This window comes from Poromitra crassiceps (assembly GCF_964638095.1).
Source record: "Poromitra crassiceps genome assembly, chromosome: 29".
NCBI lineage: Eukaryota > Metazoa > Chordata > Actinopteri > Beryciformes > Melamphaidae > Poromitra > Poromitra crassiceps.
In genome coordinates this window covers 3,180,329-3,199,434 of record NC_139641.1, presented here as the reverse complement: position 1 = coordinate 3,199,434, position 19,106 = coordinate 3,180,329, and the positions used below count along the sequence as shown (strand labels likewise).

The 19,106-nt window shown below is 43.2% G+C and overlaps 1 protein-coding gene across 1 annotated transcript in view; it reads left to right on the top strand.

Moving 5' to 3' along the window:
* The window catches only part of LOC310799907 (F-actin-uncapping protein LRRC16A-like), a gene marked incomplete at both ends in the record, with an annotated part of 126,622 nt that overhangs the window by 99,563 nt on the left and 7,953 nt on the right, over positions 1–19,106 (top strand). The window contains 7 exons of the mRNA XM_083662515.1: positions 3,133–3,220; positions 7,476–7,634; positions 10,144–10,210; positions 11,596–11,789; positions 13,801–13,910; positions 14,810–15,058; positions 18,637–18,856. Coding sequence (XP_083518641.1) covers positions 3,133–3,220; positions 7,476–7,634; positions 10,144–10,210; positions 11,596–11,789; positions 13,801–13,910; positions 14,810–15,058; positions 18,637–18,856 — 1,087 coding nt within the window. The remainder of the gene's footprint in view (positions 1–3,132; positions 3,221–7,475; positions 7,635–10,143; positions 10,211–11,595; positions 11,790–13,800; positions 13,911–14,809; positions 15,059–18,636; positions 18,857–19,106) is intronic.

Genomic DNA, 19,106 nt, shown 5'->3' with positions numbered 1-19,106 from the left:
AGTAGGCAAACTGTAATGGCGTCGATTTCCGAAAAAAAATCTTGACTTAACACAGCCAAAGAGTCTAGTATAGACAAGAGTATATGTCATTTCTTGGTTTTTTCCATAGGTATTTTCAAATCACTGTTCTAATACATATCTAGGGGGTAAGTCCTCCTTTAAGGTCCTTGCACATCGGGAGCGTTTTTTTCGTGCGATTAATTCGCACGTCAATAATATTTTCTGAACCTATATCAGTCAATGCAACCGTGCATACTAGGGGTGTCACAATATATCGTCCCACGAAATTTCGCGATAGTAAAACGTCACGATATGTATCGTTGAGATGAAATCTCATATCGTGAAAAAAAAAAAAAAAAAAAATTTTTTTTTTTTTTTTTTTTTTTTTCAAAAATAGACAAAGAAACGTCTTTGTTTGTTGAAGTTCAATGTGTGGAAAGTAGTTCAGTTGAACAAGTCTCTGAAGAGACACATGAGAAGTTATACAGGAGAGAAACCATTCAATTGAGTTTCTGGCAAAACTGTTTACTTGACAGGAAAAACTGAAGATGCATAAAAAATAGACTAAGAAAAGTCTTGTTGTTTGAGTTTAAAGAAAAACTGAAGATGCATAATGAGAATTTATACTGCTGAGAAACCTTTTAGTTCAAAGTAAATCTAAGTGACGGTGTAACTCATTCTATTTCAAGATAAGCCTTATCTCCAATCTCATGTTTTTTCTAGTTGTTATTGTAATAACAATTTCCCACAACAGCATGTTTTGTATTTGTGCATTTCAAATAAAATACTACTTTTCCAGTCATATATTGTCATTATTCAAGTTTTAAAAAATATTGTTAAAATCGTATCGTATCGTATCGTTATCGTGAACCCAGTATCGTGATACGTATCGTATCGTGAACTGAGTGTATCGTGACACCCCTAGTGCATACCAACGGCGAAGTTTCGCTCAGCGTTGTTGTGGTGTTTATTTTTTTGAACCACGGTCGATTTTTCAGAAATTCGCTTCCGACGTGTACACATCTGTTGCTGTGATTGACAGGTGGGTCAAAACTCGCATTGGAATTTCGTGCCGTATATTCGCATTGCTCTTGATGTGTAAGGACCTTTAAACTTAGAATCAGGGGAGACAATGCAACATTTCACTCACAATTTTTTTTTTTTTTTTTTTTTTTTTTTTTTTTGAATTTCGATTAAAAGTCGACTTTGGCCAGCGAATTTCGAATAGTGTTTTTGCTAGAAATGCCCATCCCTACTGCGTACTCTATAATGTAAATACAGTGGTGTGCACTGCGTACTCGCTGGCTGACTCAATGTGCGAGCCCCAGAGCAGAGGACCAGACAGCTGACTGCCTCGGGGTGCACAGCCTCCTTCCCCCCCCGAGGCGGAGAGCCTCGATATTCCATATTCCTGGAATGCGAGTTAACGAGCCAGTTACTTGTCCTTTGCATTCTACAATGAATGAAGACACTCCTGGTCGTTTTATTGTGTATGTTACATACTTATTGGCTAAGTATATTGACATTATGGGCTAGAAAAGTCTCCGCATGTACCTGCTCTGTATATTGATGTGACCGCTACGCTGCATACAGACATTACAAAATGCGTCACTTATTCCATTTTCAACCAGAAAAAAAAGTGCAGCCCCCGCATTATGTAATAATTTGCGCAATATGTAATACATTTATTACAAAATGCGTCAAACTTTATTACATATTGCGTTCAGGCGATTTATTACATATTGCGCATATTATTACATAATGCGTCGTTATTACATATTGAAAGTGAGGAAAAGTAAGGGGCCCAGGACTGAGCCACAATATAAAGGTGTCGAGTGTCCTACCATAAATCAGCCTCCATGCTCCAGTGTGAACCAGACCATAATAAGCCTCATAGTGCCAAGTGCCAACCATAACTTCAGTTGGCACTATGTATTTTAATCATGTGCATCGATTCATTCATTTACATACACAGTGTTTCCCACAGGATTTTGAGAATTTGTGGTGGGGGACCGCAGACCCCCTAGGGGGGTGCGGGGGCAAGCCCCCCCGCGAGATTTTTTTAAACATTTTAAAGTAAAATGCATGAATTTGATGTACTTTGAGAAAGCTTAAGAGCAAAATTAAAAGGCTAGATCTATGAAGAACATGTCATCATTACTGTGCTGTGGGTTTACAATGACAAACTAAATTTCTCCCTATAGGTCAGGGATACTCAACTTGCTTTGCCACTTTCGTGAAATGATAGAAGGCGAGGGGCCAGTTAATAAACAAACAATATACATTTTTCTGTAGCGGATTGTAGGTTTTTGGGGTGTCAGCCGGAGTTTAGGCTGACAGTGTTGTGCACACCGGATAGTTAGTTAGGTTAAGTTAGTTGGGTTAAGTACATACATAAGTGCCTGGGTAGCGAGCAGATGGCGGTATTTGACAATTTAGCAGCTAAATCATAGATTATTGAAAGATATTCCATATTCCAGACTGAAAAGCTATAACAGAAGTATTGGCCAGAATGACATGAACATTTATTGGACACTTATTCAGCGGATATCTTGCATGTTGCGTTCAGGTGCACTGTAAAAAAAAAAAATTTTTTTTTTTTTTTTTTTTTTTTTTTTTGGTCAACATCTTATTGTGGCGGTCCAAATATTATTGTGGCGGCCCGCCACAAATTCCTTTATGTATGGGAAACACTGCATACAGCCACGTCTTCCCTTAGGTCATGTTATTGCCTGTGCTATTTAAATGATCTTAGTGGAATTATTTCTCAGATATCTGTTGTGATGCTTCAGTGCATTGGATTGAATTGAACACGCGATCTGTGGGTCTAATAATAATAAGAATAAAATGATTAATAATAATAATAATAATAATAACTATATAACATCTATCGTCTGTGGATCTGTGCTTGTTTTTCATCTCTGTGCTCTACGTTTGAACTCTTGTATAATATTTCTCCCCCCCTCTTTGTCTCTCTCTCTCTCTCTCTCTTTCTGTCTCTCTCTCTCTTTCTGTCTCTCTCTTTCTGTCTCTCTCTCTCTTTCTGTCTCTCTTTCTCTCTGTCTCTCTTTCTCTCTGTCTCTCTCTTTCTGTCTCTCTCTCTCTCTCTCTCTCTCTCTCTCTCTCTCTCAGTGAGGTGAAGCTCAGTCTAGCGTCCTTCCTGTCTGACCGGATCGTGGATGAGATCTTGGAAGCTCTCTCCAGGTCACAACTCACCCTGGTAAGACGAGAATCACCAAAGCCTTCAGCACTGCTGGCTTTCCATCTACCTGTATTAATGCAAAATTTCCATTTGCGCATCAAAAACCTGAATGGAAACATTGCAAGATTCGGGGGGGGGGGAAAATCAAAATATCGCAAAAACGCTTTTACGCTTGGGGGAGGTGGAAAAGTTGGTGTATCGATAAAAGGTAAATGTGATTTAGTGCATTGGAAACGGATTAAAGACCCCCCTAAAGTCATGTTTCAAGTAGGGGTGCACCGATCGATCTGCACGCAATCTGTATCGGCCGATTTGGACCTCAAATATGTGATCTGCTGTTTCCGATATTCCTTTAATGTTGCCGATCGCATAGCCGATCATGCTGCACGTGAGAAACATGAGGCAGCCCATTTTCATGTCTTCAATGTCTATCGTTTAACTTTCATATTGTGCTCTAACGTTTATATCATTGTGTTGCAAAGCACACGCTTTGCTTTCATCAGTGTACTCACCTCCATGCACACACCGCACCAGACTGTCAACACACCCCTTGCGTCTTTGAATCACACAAATCAGCTGGTGATTAGAGCAGACTCAGCAGAGAGAAGTTACCTCCAGTCCTCCCGCCTACCGAGGCATTTGCATGCTGTTAAATCCGTGTGTATTAAAGTCCCAGATTAACGTGGTAGTCGGGGTAGTGCACGCGCACACACAGACAATTTCCACGCAAGCATTGATGTTCCCGCGGGCACTTTGAAGGAAGCGAAAGTGTGCTGCTATGTGGATGTGCGCTCCATTCAGACGGACTTTCTTCCTTTCTTTGGACAGTTGAACATGTTCTAATCCCTCGTGTGTAGCTTGTGATTCTGTTGTTTCTCCCGTCATGTAACCCTGTCACCATTATGTAGATCGCACTCATAGTGCTGCTAATTATAACACTGTAACTCGGCCTCGATGGGCGGGTCGTTTTGATGTTCGTTCGATGCGGATCCCAATGTATGACGGTTATTGTGCATAACCCCGGTTCTATGAGTGGGAGCTCTTTGGCTTTAGTCATGGTTCAAGACTGGTGTTTAAGAGTAACTGACTTACAGTTTACCTAATTATCATTTATATATTATTAGTTGTTAATTATCACTATAATTGGCCTATATAACAGCAAGCTTGGTTACTGACCTGTTTGTATATTTTATTGCCTCCTTTTTCCAGACCACACACAATCCTACTATTCCTGTCATAATGCTGTAAAAAGCCTATACTGCTGTACTGTACTGAAGAGAACTGACAACTAAACGGTTGAACTCCCATCTGTCTCATGTTGGCAGTTTCCTTTAGCCTACAAAATATAAAATAAATATATATATATATATCGGTGATCGGTAATCGGTAATCGGTGATCGGTCGATGATCGGTTGGGCAGATATTTCTCATAGGTGATCGGCAATCGGTGATCGGTGGCAAAAAACGTGATCGGTGCACCCCTAGTTTCAAGATGTATATAAAATACTCTACTATGAATAATTTGTGTCTGATGGTTAAATTATCTTTTTTAAATCCTTAAAATGACTTCTCCTACTTCTGCCTCATTAAAAAAAATCCAAAGCAACCAATCAGGGTGATCTAGAAGCTATCTAGCCAATCACAGCATACAACGCAGGCTTTCAACACATTCTCACTCCCAACTCGGGTTCCTGACTATCTGCAGTTGATTGGCTCCAGGATTCGTGATCATGCTTGTTGAAAACTGCCTTTTCAGTGAGTTCAGAGAAACGTTCCACTTTCAACAAAAGATTGTGGAAACAGCTTCTAGTGTCAAACTCTGTACAGACATCATTCAGCACAGTGAAGCTGAAGAAGAAAAACTGATTTTTGACTTTAGGGGGTCTTTAAGCAAATATTCCGCTATCTTAACCAAACTCCATTCAAAAACCAAGCCTTTCATGTTGCCTTGCCTACTGTGAAAAGTTAACATCCTGACCATAAAAATGACAAAGGCTTAAAGGCCGGCTTTACCGTGGGGAATATTAATATATATTCAATCTCACGCCCCTAAGGTTTTCGAATCCGTTGAAATTTTTGAAATTGGTTGTTTCCCGCCAGAGATATCACCAGAAATGCACTCTGTGTGAGGTGGGGGGGTGGTGGAGGGGAGGGGCGGGTGCGGGCACCCGAAATACTACATTTCCCACAATGCACTGGGCTCGCGTGGCCTTCGTTTTCAGGCCCACCCCTCAGGCATTTGGCTGATATCAAACTCCAGTAGGTGGCGGTAATGCACATATATGCTTGCCAACCGCCATAAAAGTCGAAGAAGAAGAAGGCTTCGACATAAAAAGATTTAGTAGAAGAAGAAAAAATTACAAAACATAAAAAAAAAAATGCCTCCAAATTGCACCAAATTTAAACGGTAGTATATATGTCCGGAGATGTCTTCATAAAAAAATTTTCATGCATTTTAAGGCATTTTTGTAGGAGTTTGATGTTGTGACTAATTCATGTAAAAATGTGTAAAATCGGGTACATTGCTCAGCGTTGATTTCGTTACTTCAACGCACCTACTACTAGATGTAAAATTTGACGAGCTTTCCAATGCCGCCAGTCCCGTGTCTGTCCGTGCTTCCGTTCCAGAGATAATGGTCTCTTTGCAAGGAGCTATGGAAAGCTAACCTAGCTACCACAGGCTAGGCGGTTGAACAAGATGGCTGCCTTTTGCTTTTCTTCGAGACCTCTGAAGGGGCGTGGAGGACCTCTAGAGGCGGGAACATGGCTCACAACACTTGTAGTTCATAGGCGCTCGACTTCCGCAAGGCGGACTCGGGCCAGATGACGTGTAACGCGTCGGCTGGCCCGAAAAATATGTGAGAGATGGTTGATAGGTCAGGCAGGGAAGCACCAATTTCAAAAATTTCAACGGATTCGAAAACCTTAGGGGCGTGAGATTTAATATATATTCATATTCCCCACGGTAAAGCCGTCCTTTAAGGTAAAAATGCAGCACATATTTATGCACAATGTGAATTAAGGTTTAGACCACCTGTCGTGCTGTGTTTTAACTGAAGACTGGGATTAACAGGCGACTCACTTCTACAATTGACATTTTATTGACTTACAGTAAATGCTGGTTGGATTATATGTATGCTGAATTGAAGAGTGGCACCTGGTAATCCATTTGATGGTGTAGCTTTGTGGATAAAGAAACTATAAGTTTACAGGCAGCTCGGACGCTGCATGCAAGACAATGGGCACGTATCTGCAACACGTCTGCCTGCAAGGCACTAACATTTGCATAATAGTATTAGTAGTGGATGGGAACGCGCATAATTCTGCATTTTATTTTGCAGATTTTCTTTTGTTTTTGTCAAGTAAGTTTTAAAAGAAAGAAAGAAAGATTAAACAAGATGTAGGACATAAACGCAGTCTACATTTCACATTTTTCATCGCAAAGACACAAAAACAGACATACGTAGCAAAGCAAAATACAACACATAGTCCAACATCTCTACCTTTGACCTCGACCTCTACCTCTCTCAATCTCCTCCAACTCACAAAGCACGGAACGTCCTTGACCTGATCTTCACCAGATCCTGCTCCACCTCCAACCTCACTGCAACTCCCCTTCCTGTATCTGACCACCACCTTCCCATCTCCCTCCCCACCCACAACCCCCTCACTCTATCACCACCCGACGCAACCTAAAAACTCTCTCACCTAACTCCCTCTCTTCTGCCATCCTCTCCTTGCGTCCCTCAGCCGGGCAGTTCTCTCTCCTGTCTGCTGACGAGGCTTCCACCACTCTTCTATCCTCTCTCTCCTCTGCTCTTGATTCTCTCTGCCCTCTCACCACTAAGCCTGCCATATCCTCTTCCCCTGCTCCTTGGCTGACCGAATCTCTGCAAACTCATTGAACAGAGCTTCAGGCAGCTGAAAGTGGAGGCTGGCAACACCGCACAGACAGACCAAACCACGGTCATTGCGCACAAATAGCCTATCTCTCTCTCTCTCTCTTTCTCTCTCTCTCTCTCTCTGTCTCTCTCTCTCTCTCTCTCTCTCTCTCTCTCCCTCTCTCTCTCTCCATTTTTCCCCCCTTTTCCTTGTGGCCCGGCAGCAAATGCTTTGCGGATCGGCACCGGTCCGCGAACCGCGGGTTTGGCAAACACTGGCTTAGATCACAACTGTACAAACGTTTACATTTATAAAAACCTATCATCTATTAATGGTAAACACAACAACAACAACAGCCGTTCGCCTCTCCTTTCCTCTCTCCTCCCTGTAGGCGGAGCACCTGGTGCGTCGAGGGCGCCCCCTGGTGCAGCAGGAGTGTATAGACCTGGACGTCCCAGAGGAGAAGGCTCCTAAACGGCCCCAGCCCCAGATACTGGAGGTCGAGAGGCTGGAGGACCTGGACTCATGCATGGTACAGTTGTGTGTGTGTGTGTGTGTGTGTGTGCGTGTGCGTGTACGTGTGTGTTAGCATTGCCTGGTTCCCTCATCTCAAAGTCTCATGTGCCGCCACTGCCCTCTAGTGGGCCCAAAAATATTTTCAAGTTGAAGCTCAGAAAATTAGTAGACCACTAGTCCGTGGTTGACGAGCTCTCCAAAGCTCACTTTCTAAGCTAGAGCGGAGCTTCCCATATTGTCGGAAAGAAAACTCAAAATCTCAAGGTGTATTTATATCCCGGCTAAAGTAGTCTGTAAATGCTTTTTATTTACTTCACAAACTTATTTACTTAACAAAATAATTCAAGAATTCATTTGGAACTTTGTAAAATGACATAAAAGCAGCAACGTACCATTTAATCAATCCGATTAATTGTTAAAGCAGAATGACTGAGCAGTTGAGATTCTGTTATTAAAGCTGTCAGTGTCTGACCTGTTTCTCCCGACCTCTCCATCTGCCATCTAGTCTACCATCTGTGCTGTCTGGCCCACAGCCTGGCCAGCTGCTAGCTGACACTCCCTTCATTGAATGCAGTTTTTTCTATTATCATCAATAGCTCATTGCTGTCCCAGAGTCTATTTTTCAAATAAAAATAGACTCTGGGTTCCCAGATTGGTATAGCGGTAGATTCCCTGCCTACCAACACGAGGGTCGCAGGTTCTCTCCGGCTTGGTCGGGCGTCCATACAGGCATGATCGGCTGTGTCTGCGGGTGGGAAGTCAGATTTAAGGGTATGTGTCCCAGTCGCTGCACTAGCGCCTCCTCTGGTCGGTCGTTTTAAGTCTTGATTTGAAACTAGCTCTAGCTGGAGCACCTATCATCAGGAGGTTTGTTCCAGGTACACAGGTACTCCTCGCTGTCAGGTGAAAAGAAGCGGAGGAAGCATGTGCTAGTCTACTACTTGATAAAAAAAGAAGTGTATACTGTACATGCCTATACATACTATATATACATACTATATACATAATATGTATACTGTACATGCCTGTACAGCTTGTGAAAACCTCAATATTCATCCAGTCCTCTCCAAATAAAGGAGTGACAGTCTCAGGGTTATGTTAACAATCAATCAAATGAAAAAAAGGGCTCGCAACACAATTTTAGATAGCTCCCGTGGTGGACAACATTTATTAAGACAAACAGTTTCGGCCTGGTTCAGTGAAAAATACATTTACAAGGAAGTGCTTAAATAGCGTTTTTTTTTTGGGCAGGTATGGTGGTGCAGTGGTAAGCACTATCGCCTCACAGCTCGAAGGTCGTGGGTTCGATTCCCACCTGGGACGATGTGAACGCTGAAGGAATGCGTGCCCGTCCGCATGTCCTCGAGTGCCCACCGCCCGGGTGGGGTCGTCAAAAGGGCCTTTCTGTGTGGAGTTTGCATGTTCTCCCCGTGCCTCCCGGGGGTTTCCTTCATATAGGAACCCCCTTCACAAAAACATGCAATATCTTGGTTGCTGATGTGGTTCCTCCTCTGATCGTTAAGGGCGCCTGGTCAGAGGGAGGGGAACCGGTTGGAATAGCGTGAACCTCCCACGTGCTATGTCCTACCGGTGAAGCTTCCCCTGTCAGGTGAAAAGAAGCGGCTGGCTGACTGCCCATGTCTCGGAGGAAGCATGGAGCCAGTCTCGGCTCTCCCCAGATCGGCAGAGGATGGAGTAGCAACCAGGATTGAGAAATCAAGCGAGCACTAATGGGGGATAAAATGGGATAAAAAAATCGGGGAAAAAACATTAAAAAAAAAAAAAAAAAAAGGCGTTTTTCATGGGTCTTTGTCTCCGCCTAGTGGTGTGGAGGCAGACCCAGGTACAGAGCAGTTTCACAAAGCATAAATCACAGTCTAAGGAAAAGGAAAATGGTGGCAGAGCCTATTCAGCGCTCCGAATAAAACTCAACATACAATAGCTCTACACAGCAATCACTGCACAGTATATCTATAGAGTATGAACATATTTTAGAACATATTTTAGAACTGGACGCCATCAGTCAGCTCGGCCCTCTAAGTATCTCACAGAGAACATTCATCCATACAGTCTTGTATCAAAAGGAAATAAAAGGCAAAAACAACTGGGATATGAGTGTGCAGCACAGAGGTCTCACATCAAAGTCCTCATTGAGTCCAATAGGTGCCATGGTGCCCAAAAAGTCAATCCACCATAATTCTCTTTTTAGCAGGAGATTGTCCATGTTCCCCCTGCGTCTAGGGGCCGTAACATGAAGAAGTGTATACTGTACATGCCTGTGCAGCTTGTGAAAACCTCAACATTCGTCCAGTCCTCTCCAAATAAAGGAGTGACAGTCGCAGGGTTATGTTAACAATCAATCAATCAATCAATCAATCCACTTTTATTAGCAGACACACAGTCCATCGAAAGAACAGACAAACACATAGAACAATTCAAAGAAAACGACAGTATAAAAGGCACTTTATATACCAACATTTTCACATATCCACATAACAGTTTCATTTGAAATAAAATGGTAATATCTGTGTTCCTCTCTTCAGATGACTCCTAAATCCAAGAGGAAGAGCATCCACAGCAGAATGCTGAGGCCAGTGTCTCGTGTCTTTGGTAAGCAAGAGGTTTTTTTTTTTTTTTTTTTTTTTCAGTTCACTTTTTTTATGATTTTGTCATTTGCTTGTTGCATGTTTTAAAGAGGACATGAAACATTTGATCATGTGACATTAGTTTATTTGCATTTGACCTCAGACAGGACACTGCTTTCAAGTCTGAAATGCTTTGCTAGAAAGATGAACAACATTTCAGCTTTGTGACCCCACGCCACGTCTGTGTCACCATTTCTGCCTAAAAGCTCATTTATACTAACTGCGGAGTGTCCGGTGTTCGCGGAGCGGAGGCTCTGTGCGGCGAGCGCGGCGCTCCGCACAAGCTCTGCGGAGGGACTGCACGGAGCTCTGCGCTCCTCTCAAAAAATGTAACTCCGCGGAGCCCGCCGCGAGCTCGTGCAGTCAATTTCCGAGGCTATGATTGGCTAATGTTTTGCTATGGTTTGTATAGGGAAGAAGCCTCCACAAACTGACCAAGTGACCGGGCGAAATCAGTGCAAAATGAACGGCTTTGAGCATCGCCTGGCAGTCTGAATAGCCTACAATTTACTACGTCAATAAAAACTTGATTTGAGATCGAAAAAATTTAATGCAAGGCACAAAAACAAGAAGACAACAAACTGACTTGCTAAAAACAAACTGAAAATAGCCTACAATTGCACTAGGATTGATTGTTCGCCGATATAAATCAGGATCACACACGGAAGAACTGATGTGACATGGACGGGAGCCTGGAGGGGGATTCTCCGCTCTCTGCAGACACTGCACTCCTACCGTATTTACCATAAAAGGATGTGCCTCTGCGGAGAGAACGGTCTTGCCGTGAACACCGCGGACACCGGACACTCCTTGCCTTTGCCTTAAGCGCACCTTTTTCCACATACAAACAATGCAAGCGCCATGGCAACATGGCAACGCACGCAAGAAAAAGAGGGAGAGGATATTCACTCCCGTCTCGGATCAATGCATATCGTTTGCTATCGATCGCAGCCCCCCGAATCGAATCATATCGAAATGGTCTAGTGGCAGATTTGGTGATAACCGGCAAATATCGCATCGTTGTCCAATGAATCGATGCATTGTATTGTGATCAAACTTGTGATAGTAGTATTAACATGCGCAAATGTCCGATAACATCAGTAGCTTAACTTGTTAGTTAAATCTAAAGCTGTTAGACATTTTTGTCACGTGCCCGACGTACAGCCAAACACAATGTGTGAAGTCGTGACGTGCGTCATCTGTCGTCACGAGACACCAGACATATTTTGGCAGGCTGAATATAATATTCCGTTACCTACACCGGTAGTACCGGTTGTAAAGGTACCGGTACCATAACGGTACCCGGGTTTTCGGGTACCTAACCCCCACTAATGACCCTCCAACCAACAGAGATGGAGTTTGACTTAGACAAGGCCCTTGAGGACGCCAGGCCCACTTCATCCCAAACCCCGCCCACCCCATCTCAGGCCCCGCCCCTGTCAGGAGCGATGGGAGTGCTGCCTTCTGAGGAGGCCAAGAAGCTGCACCACTTCACCAAGCTGAGACCCCGTCGCAACAAGAAGAAACAGTCCAGCAAAATACCTGTGAGTCCTGCTGGGAGGCAAAGAACCAAAAGCCACTAACCCACTGAAGTTACATTGTGGACCAGTGATGTCATTAAGTGCATGAATGACATCACACGACATACCCAAACTAAAATGCTTACTGTGGCTGAACCGCTAGGGTTACAGACAACTGCCTGGCCTTTTCTGAAAGGTAAGACTTTGAAGTTTCTGTTCCAAGTGTCAGAATGACTCCATGTGTTACTGACCCTGAGTAACACCAGCTCAAACACAGTGGTTGATTCTCACCTAGAATAAAAAACACTTTTAGAGTGTAAACGGTTACCTGTGGTTGTTGTATTTATGGCTAGAAACCCAATGGAGACATAGCCACAGGCCTTGCCACATCCCAACTCAAAGAAGATGAAAAAATAACAAAACATGAGTATTTGGCAGTGGTTTTTGTAGGGAGATACCTAGGCGGATTTCCAAAAAGCCATTTGAAAAAGCCAAATAATCTGAAATGTTGTCTTTGTCTTTGTACAAAGACGGCTATAACTTCCGCTGTGTTGATCTGATCTGAAAAACGAAGACAGAGTTCGATGCGCAAGATTCAGACGATTAATTTGGTATGTAGCATGAACAGCATTGTTCAGAATTAACCACCTAATGCATCACGTTAATGACAGATGAACAGCAAAAAATCTGAAACGTTACGCCCGTGTTACGGTGCACTGCAAGAGGTTAACTCAAATCGACTCTGAATATAGTGTACCACAGGGATCATAACATCCAGACCTTCCGGACTCATTTCGTCTGTACATGTACTCTATAACTGTCAAACTAGATGAATGCCTGCAAAACTGTTTACAGTTTTTGGATATGGAATTTATTAGAAGCTGCTGCGTACAAAAATCATAATGACCAATAATATTAAACATGGCCAAAGTTTCAAATATTGAGGTAAACGGTATGTGAACGTTATCTCCATTAGCAAAAACTGTGGGATTTCCACTGCTCTGAACGAGAGGTTACAAGAGTTGAAGGAAAACACAGGGTCTAGAGATGATGTCAAATACATGTAGATGTGTTGAAGGTTCTATCCGTAAGTTCTAACTATTCATTTAAGTGAAATCCACATTCTAAAACCCCATAGACTTTTCCACTGATGAACCAAAATGGCGGCGATTTCTGGATGAAGCCTACAAAAATATGTCATCCCTGCGGTACTCTATAGCCAATGCTATTAGCATCCATGGTTTTGTGACTTGAAGCCTTGAAGCTTGAACACAGGTTGGAGACAGTGTTGGGGGTAACTCATTACTAAAGTAACATATTACATGTAATATATTACTTTTAGCAGTAACTCAGTAATATAACTTATTACTTATAGGATTTCAGTAATATACCAGTTACTTTGTCAAGTAACTCAAGTTACAAATTGAGTTACATTTTATTAAATCAAAGCACATATTTAAAAAATATACAATAATTTCCTAATCAAGCTGTGTGTTTTTATGCAAATAACCACTATAGATGACAATAACAAAGGAAAAGAATAACATTTAGAATGTTGGATTGTTTACTCTGACTTAAAGGCGGTTGAAATTATTTTTCGGGATCGTTCTGGGGCGGCGATCTCATTCTGCTGCTGCTGTTGTTTTGGTAAAAGTAATGCAAAAGTAGTGAAATAAGTAACAAGTTACTCTACATAGAAAGTAATATTGTAAAGTAATGTATTACTTTCAAATGAAAGTAACTAGTAATATGTAGTATATTACATTTTGAAAGTAACTTGCCCAACACTGGTTGGAGATGACGTGTTTGCGACTTTCCACCTCCAGCCATACACCAATGCGGCATTAATGTCTTTTTTATAATGTTGTATTAATGTTGTTGTTCTTTCTTTCCAAAGATTGTTAGTTGGGTTAGCAGACTTCAAATTCATTCTGTATGAGATTTCTTTCTACACATAGAATCAAGGTCTGAAGAAAATGTTATAGAATAGAAAGATTCAGAGAAGTTATACTGGATCTTTCTTGATCTTTCTTAGCAAATTAGCAATGCCACATCTCAAGACGGGGAGCAGAACGGCCTCATGGGAAGAGTGGATGAGGGTGTGGACGAGTTCTTCTCCAAGAAAGTCACCAAGATGGATTCCAAGTAAGGATTTTAATGTTTGTCCCAGCACAGCATATTCCAGTATACTCTTAAGCCAAGGACACTCAACTTGCTTTGCCCGCAGGGCCACTTTTGCAAAATGACAGGAGGCCACAGGTCAGTTAATAAACAAACATTCATATTCATTTTTCTGTAACGGATTGTAGGTTTTGTAGGTCAGCCGGAGTTTAAACTCACAATTTTGTGCACACAGGATAGTTAGTTAATAGTTAGGTTAAGTTAAGTTAGTTAAGTACATACTTTGAGCAGGGGCGTCATGCAAGCCAACAATCTGGGGGGGGCGAACTTTTTGTTTGTTGAAAACAATTTTGAAAATGACTAACATCGGCTCATACCGATATGATTGCCAATATATTGTGCATCCCTCCTAAAATCCCATTCACTTTCCCCCCTATGAACTCCAAGTGCTACTTATTCATGTCGTACTCTATGGAGTGCGACTAGCCCCCCCCCCCCCCATTCCCCCCCCACACACACAATAATTGATCAAACTGTGTATATTGTTTGGACTGTACATACTGTATTGGATATTGTATGTTGCTGTTTAATCTCTAAAACAGTCTTTGCACGTTTAATGTGCTCGCCGCACTCCCAGAATGCACTTTGCACTATGCACTTGCACTTGTAACTTTTAAACCTATGTAGGCTATTGTAGATGTTTTATATTTTTGATATTGCGTGCATGTGTGTATGTGTATGTGTATATGGTGTGTACAGTGTGTACACGGTGTGTACTGCAGCACACGTGTATGACGACCACCCGAGTTTCCCCTTGTGGGATAATAAAGTTGACCTTGTACCTTGTACACACGACCCTTAAAAATGTCACACAAGATACTTGTCCATCGGAGTGACAATAAACATCTTGAATCTCTTCTCAGACGTTCTTTCATGAGGAGCTCGGATTCTCAGGACGGAGAAAAGAAGAAGAGTAAAGGATTCTTCAACCTCATCAAGTCGCGCTCCTCCAAATCAGATAAATCGGACAAATCAGATAAATCAGACAAATCGGATAAATCAGAGAAAAGCCAGGGTGGTCCTCCGTGCTCAGCCATCTCCCCGGCTTCCACCATCCCAGAGGAGCCCTCCTCACCCAAGGTGGCAGTGAAGAGCCCAGCGCCTGAATACAGGTATATCTGAGCAGGCTTTGGCCCCGTAGAAGACATGTGTCTGTTTGAGAACAATACATTTTCATTACATTACAAAGTGCTCTTACTTCAAATCCAAGAGATAGTCCAGAGAAACCTGCACCAGCTCAGATTTGGGAAAGATCCAAGCCTCCATATAATATCTAGACACACTTCACTTTTCTTAGTCAAATCCAAGAGATGGTTGTATATAAGCAATTGCATAATTACTTAAAGGAACACTCTGCTCATTTTCAACCAGCTTTGTATCATTAGAACATCAGTAGTATATCAGAAAACTGTTAACTGTTTTGAAGTCTGTCATTTAATTTGACAGTTATTGAGTGTGAGTCTCAATAACTGTCAAACTTGACAGAATGACTTCAAAACCGTCATCTAGTTTGACAGTTATTGAGAGTTGATTTGAGTTAATGAGTTATTAGTTTGAGTTAGTGTGGACCAGTGATGTCACTGGTCCACACTTTCACACTCAATAACTGTCAAATAAAATGACAGACTTCAAAACAGTTTACAGTTTTCTGATATACTACTGATGTTCTAATGATACAAAGCTGGTTGAAAATGGGCGGAGTGTTCCTTTAATAACTAACAATATATAAGTTCCAGTCACACTGGATCATACCATTTTAATAGACAGGCCTAAGACCTTGGTTAGTCGTCTGGTTCAGTTCTTACTTTGAATCATATTCACAAGACCACAATTTCATTGTCTCCGTTGATGATATATTATGTGGAGTCCCACGAGGGCAGGGCTCGACGTTAACGCTCGTCCGGGACAAGCTGCTTTTTTGCAAGGACAAGTGTTGTTTTTTACTCGCCCCATCGGACAAGTAAAACAAATACCGTGTGACTTCACTTTATAATGTCCCACCCACCTATTACTGAGCTATAACCATTTGATACTGTACAAACGCATTCCCCCAACAATACGTCAAACCAGCATCCAAATCAGAATGCTTTGATTGACCAATCAGGACTTGGTCCAAGTCTTGACCGCTGCTCGCCGTTCAATCATTTTAACCTACCTCTGAATGGAGAAAGATGTTCCTCCAGGCTCTGCAGCCCGCGCAAGTGCCTGGGAAAGCCCCCAAAACAAACACAACTAATGTTACGGTCACAAAGCATGCAGCATACGAGTCAAAAAGACAAAGAAAGTTTGTTGGAGAGATGAGTTTGAGTGGGTGCGTTACGAGGAAGGGGAAATGTTCTGCTATATCTGCCGGGTGCAGCTCAACTTGGCTGACAAGTAAGTTGTGTTGAGTTAATGATAGCTAGCTAACTTATGGCTATCCCATTTTTATCCCCCGTTTGTGCTCATTTTAATTTATTTATCCTGGTTGCTGCTCCACCCTCTGCCAATCTGGGGAGAGCCGAAACTGGCTCCATGGGCAGTAGCCAGCCGCTTCTTTTCACCTGACAGGGGAAGCTTCACCGGTAGGACATAGCACGTGGGAGGATCACGCTATTCCAACCAGTTCCCCTCCCTCTGAACAGGCGCCCTTAACGACCAGAGGAGGAACCACATTAGCAACCAGGATATTGCATGTTTTGGTGAAGGGAGTTCCTATATGAAGGAAACCCCCGGGAGGCACGGGAAGAACATGCAAACTCCACACAGAAAGGCCCTTTTTGACGCGGGCACTCGAGGACATGCGGACGGGCAGGTGGGAATCGAACCCAGGACCTTCGAGCTGTGAGGCGACAGCGCTTACCACTGCACCACCATGCCCCTGCCCCTAAAATGTCCTGTTCTGACCGAAAACCCATAGCCCCAGCCGTTATCCTGAAAACAGAAGCCCACTGCGCACTCTGTGGAGTTGCACTTCAGTGGCTGTGCGTGTGTTTATGGGGATGTAACGTTGATTTCAATAAATCAGAGTTCTGTATTTAGCAGAAGAGGTCCTCAGTAATATAGAAAGTCTGTTTTATCAGGTCATAAACATTATCAGTGCCTGATAACAATAAATGACGCATATTATTCAGGGTTAGGGGTTCACATTAGTCAACCTCTGACACAGAGGTAGACTTATTGGGAACTCCTAACCATGAATAATGTGTGATGAGTCTGTCGCCTTTTGTCCGTAATATCTTAATGTATTTTGATGTGCTTGTTAACACCTTGACTGCCAACGACGAGTGTAGTCGTCAAACACAATCCAGCTGTTCACTGCCAGCGACGACTTGACTCGTCAAAAAAATGATTTTTTTTTTTTGACCGTGGGATGTGCATCTAACCCTTTTACATCTCTTATATAATTATTGGAGCCACCGAACGTTTACAACCCATTCCACCGACCCACTAAGTGGCAACAGTGCTCTCCTCACTAGAGGAAGGCAAGCATTTTTTTAACTTGTCACGCCATTCTCACCCCAGCCATTCTCATGAAAATGGATGGGGGAAAACGCTTTCGTTTTCCCGCTGATTGCTGGCGATGCGGGATTGCAAATTTACATAATAGATTGGTGGAACACACTTTGAAACACGCAGCATAAATATGACCAGAATCGCAAAAGCTTCTCTCAACCAAAACTCCAAGAAGCGAGCGAGTCCATGCCGACTTCCTCAAACAGCGGCCGTGCAGACAGGCACAGGACAGCAGCAAAGCAGTCAGACTGGTGACAAGCTTGTGACGGCCGCTGCAGCCAAGAAGAACGCCCACGGAGGGAGGAGTTGAAGCAACTCTCCCTCTCGCTCTCTCCCTCTCTCTCTCTCTCTCTCTCTCTCTCTCGCTCTCTCTCTCTCCCTCCCTCCCTCTCTCTCTCTCTCTCTCTCTCTCCCTCTCCCCCTCTCACTAGGATTAAACCTAGTGCGTCTCCCTCCCGAGAGGGAGGGAGAGAGAGAGAGAGGGAGGGAGAGCGAGAGGGAGGGAGAGAGAGAGAGAGAGAGAGAGAGGGAGGGAGAGCGAGAGGAAGAGAGAGAGAGAGAGAGAGAGAGCGAGAGGGGGAGAGAGAGAGAGAGAGAGCCAAAAATGAATGGTTAAAGTGACTGTTATATCGAATTTCACAAAAAGCCGTTTATCTCTGAATATTTTTTCTGACGCTAAAACCATGCTGTATTCAACTGCTAATGCTTACATAACTACTAACTCTACAAACTAACTCTTTTAGACAGAGAAAGTACACATTCTATTAGTACTTTTGAGATATTGTATGTTCACAAACTCCAAGCAGAAAAGAATCCTCGGCTCTTGTAAAATGAGCCACAATCCTCAAAAAACGGCTTGGCAGAAGCTACCTACAGCAAGAAAAAAACGGCTGGCAGTCAATGTGTTAAAAAAAAATTGGGTTTGGGGATTTTTTGGGGGCATTTTTATCCGGACAAGTGACTTTTGTGACAGGACAAGTGAAAGATAATTGTACTTGTCCGAAGGGAAGTGCCTCAAAAAGTTAATGTCGAGCCCTGCACAGGAGTCAATTCTTGGTCCTCTTCTGTTGAATCTTTCCATGCTTACCTTTAGCTATGTTCTCAGTAGATCTGTCACCACATAATGCAGATGACACACAAATCTTTATAGTATTGAAGGTTAGTTCACTAGTATATCCTGTCTCCTCCACTCCAGAGAGTCCAAAGACGCCTCCAGCCGGTCGCAGCCCACGGACTACAGTAGCAGTTCGGACCGGTCGGAGGAGCTGAGGACACCGGACTCCATGGACGAGGCCTGGGAGGGTCTGGACGGCAGGGGTAGTCCGCAGGGGGGCAGGCGCTACCCGGGGGTGCAGGTGATGGGCAGCGGCCTGCTGGCCGAGATGAAGGCCAAGCAGGAGAGGAGAGCACACAAGGTGAAACCCTGCAGTCATAGGAAGCATCAGAGGGAAGGGAAAGAAGTTGACATTCAGTATAGGTCATGTGCCAGATTTTAACCCACAATCTATTTGTACACTATGTATGTACAGTACACACTGATTTTCGTTGTTCATTTTAATATCCATCCACTGATTCCCTACTCTTACACCGGGATTGCACTGGTTGCATTTGCGTTGCGTTGTGGCTGTGCTCCGGTTTTGCTCCGTGCTCTGTGCTCCGCCAACA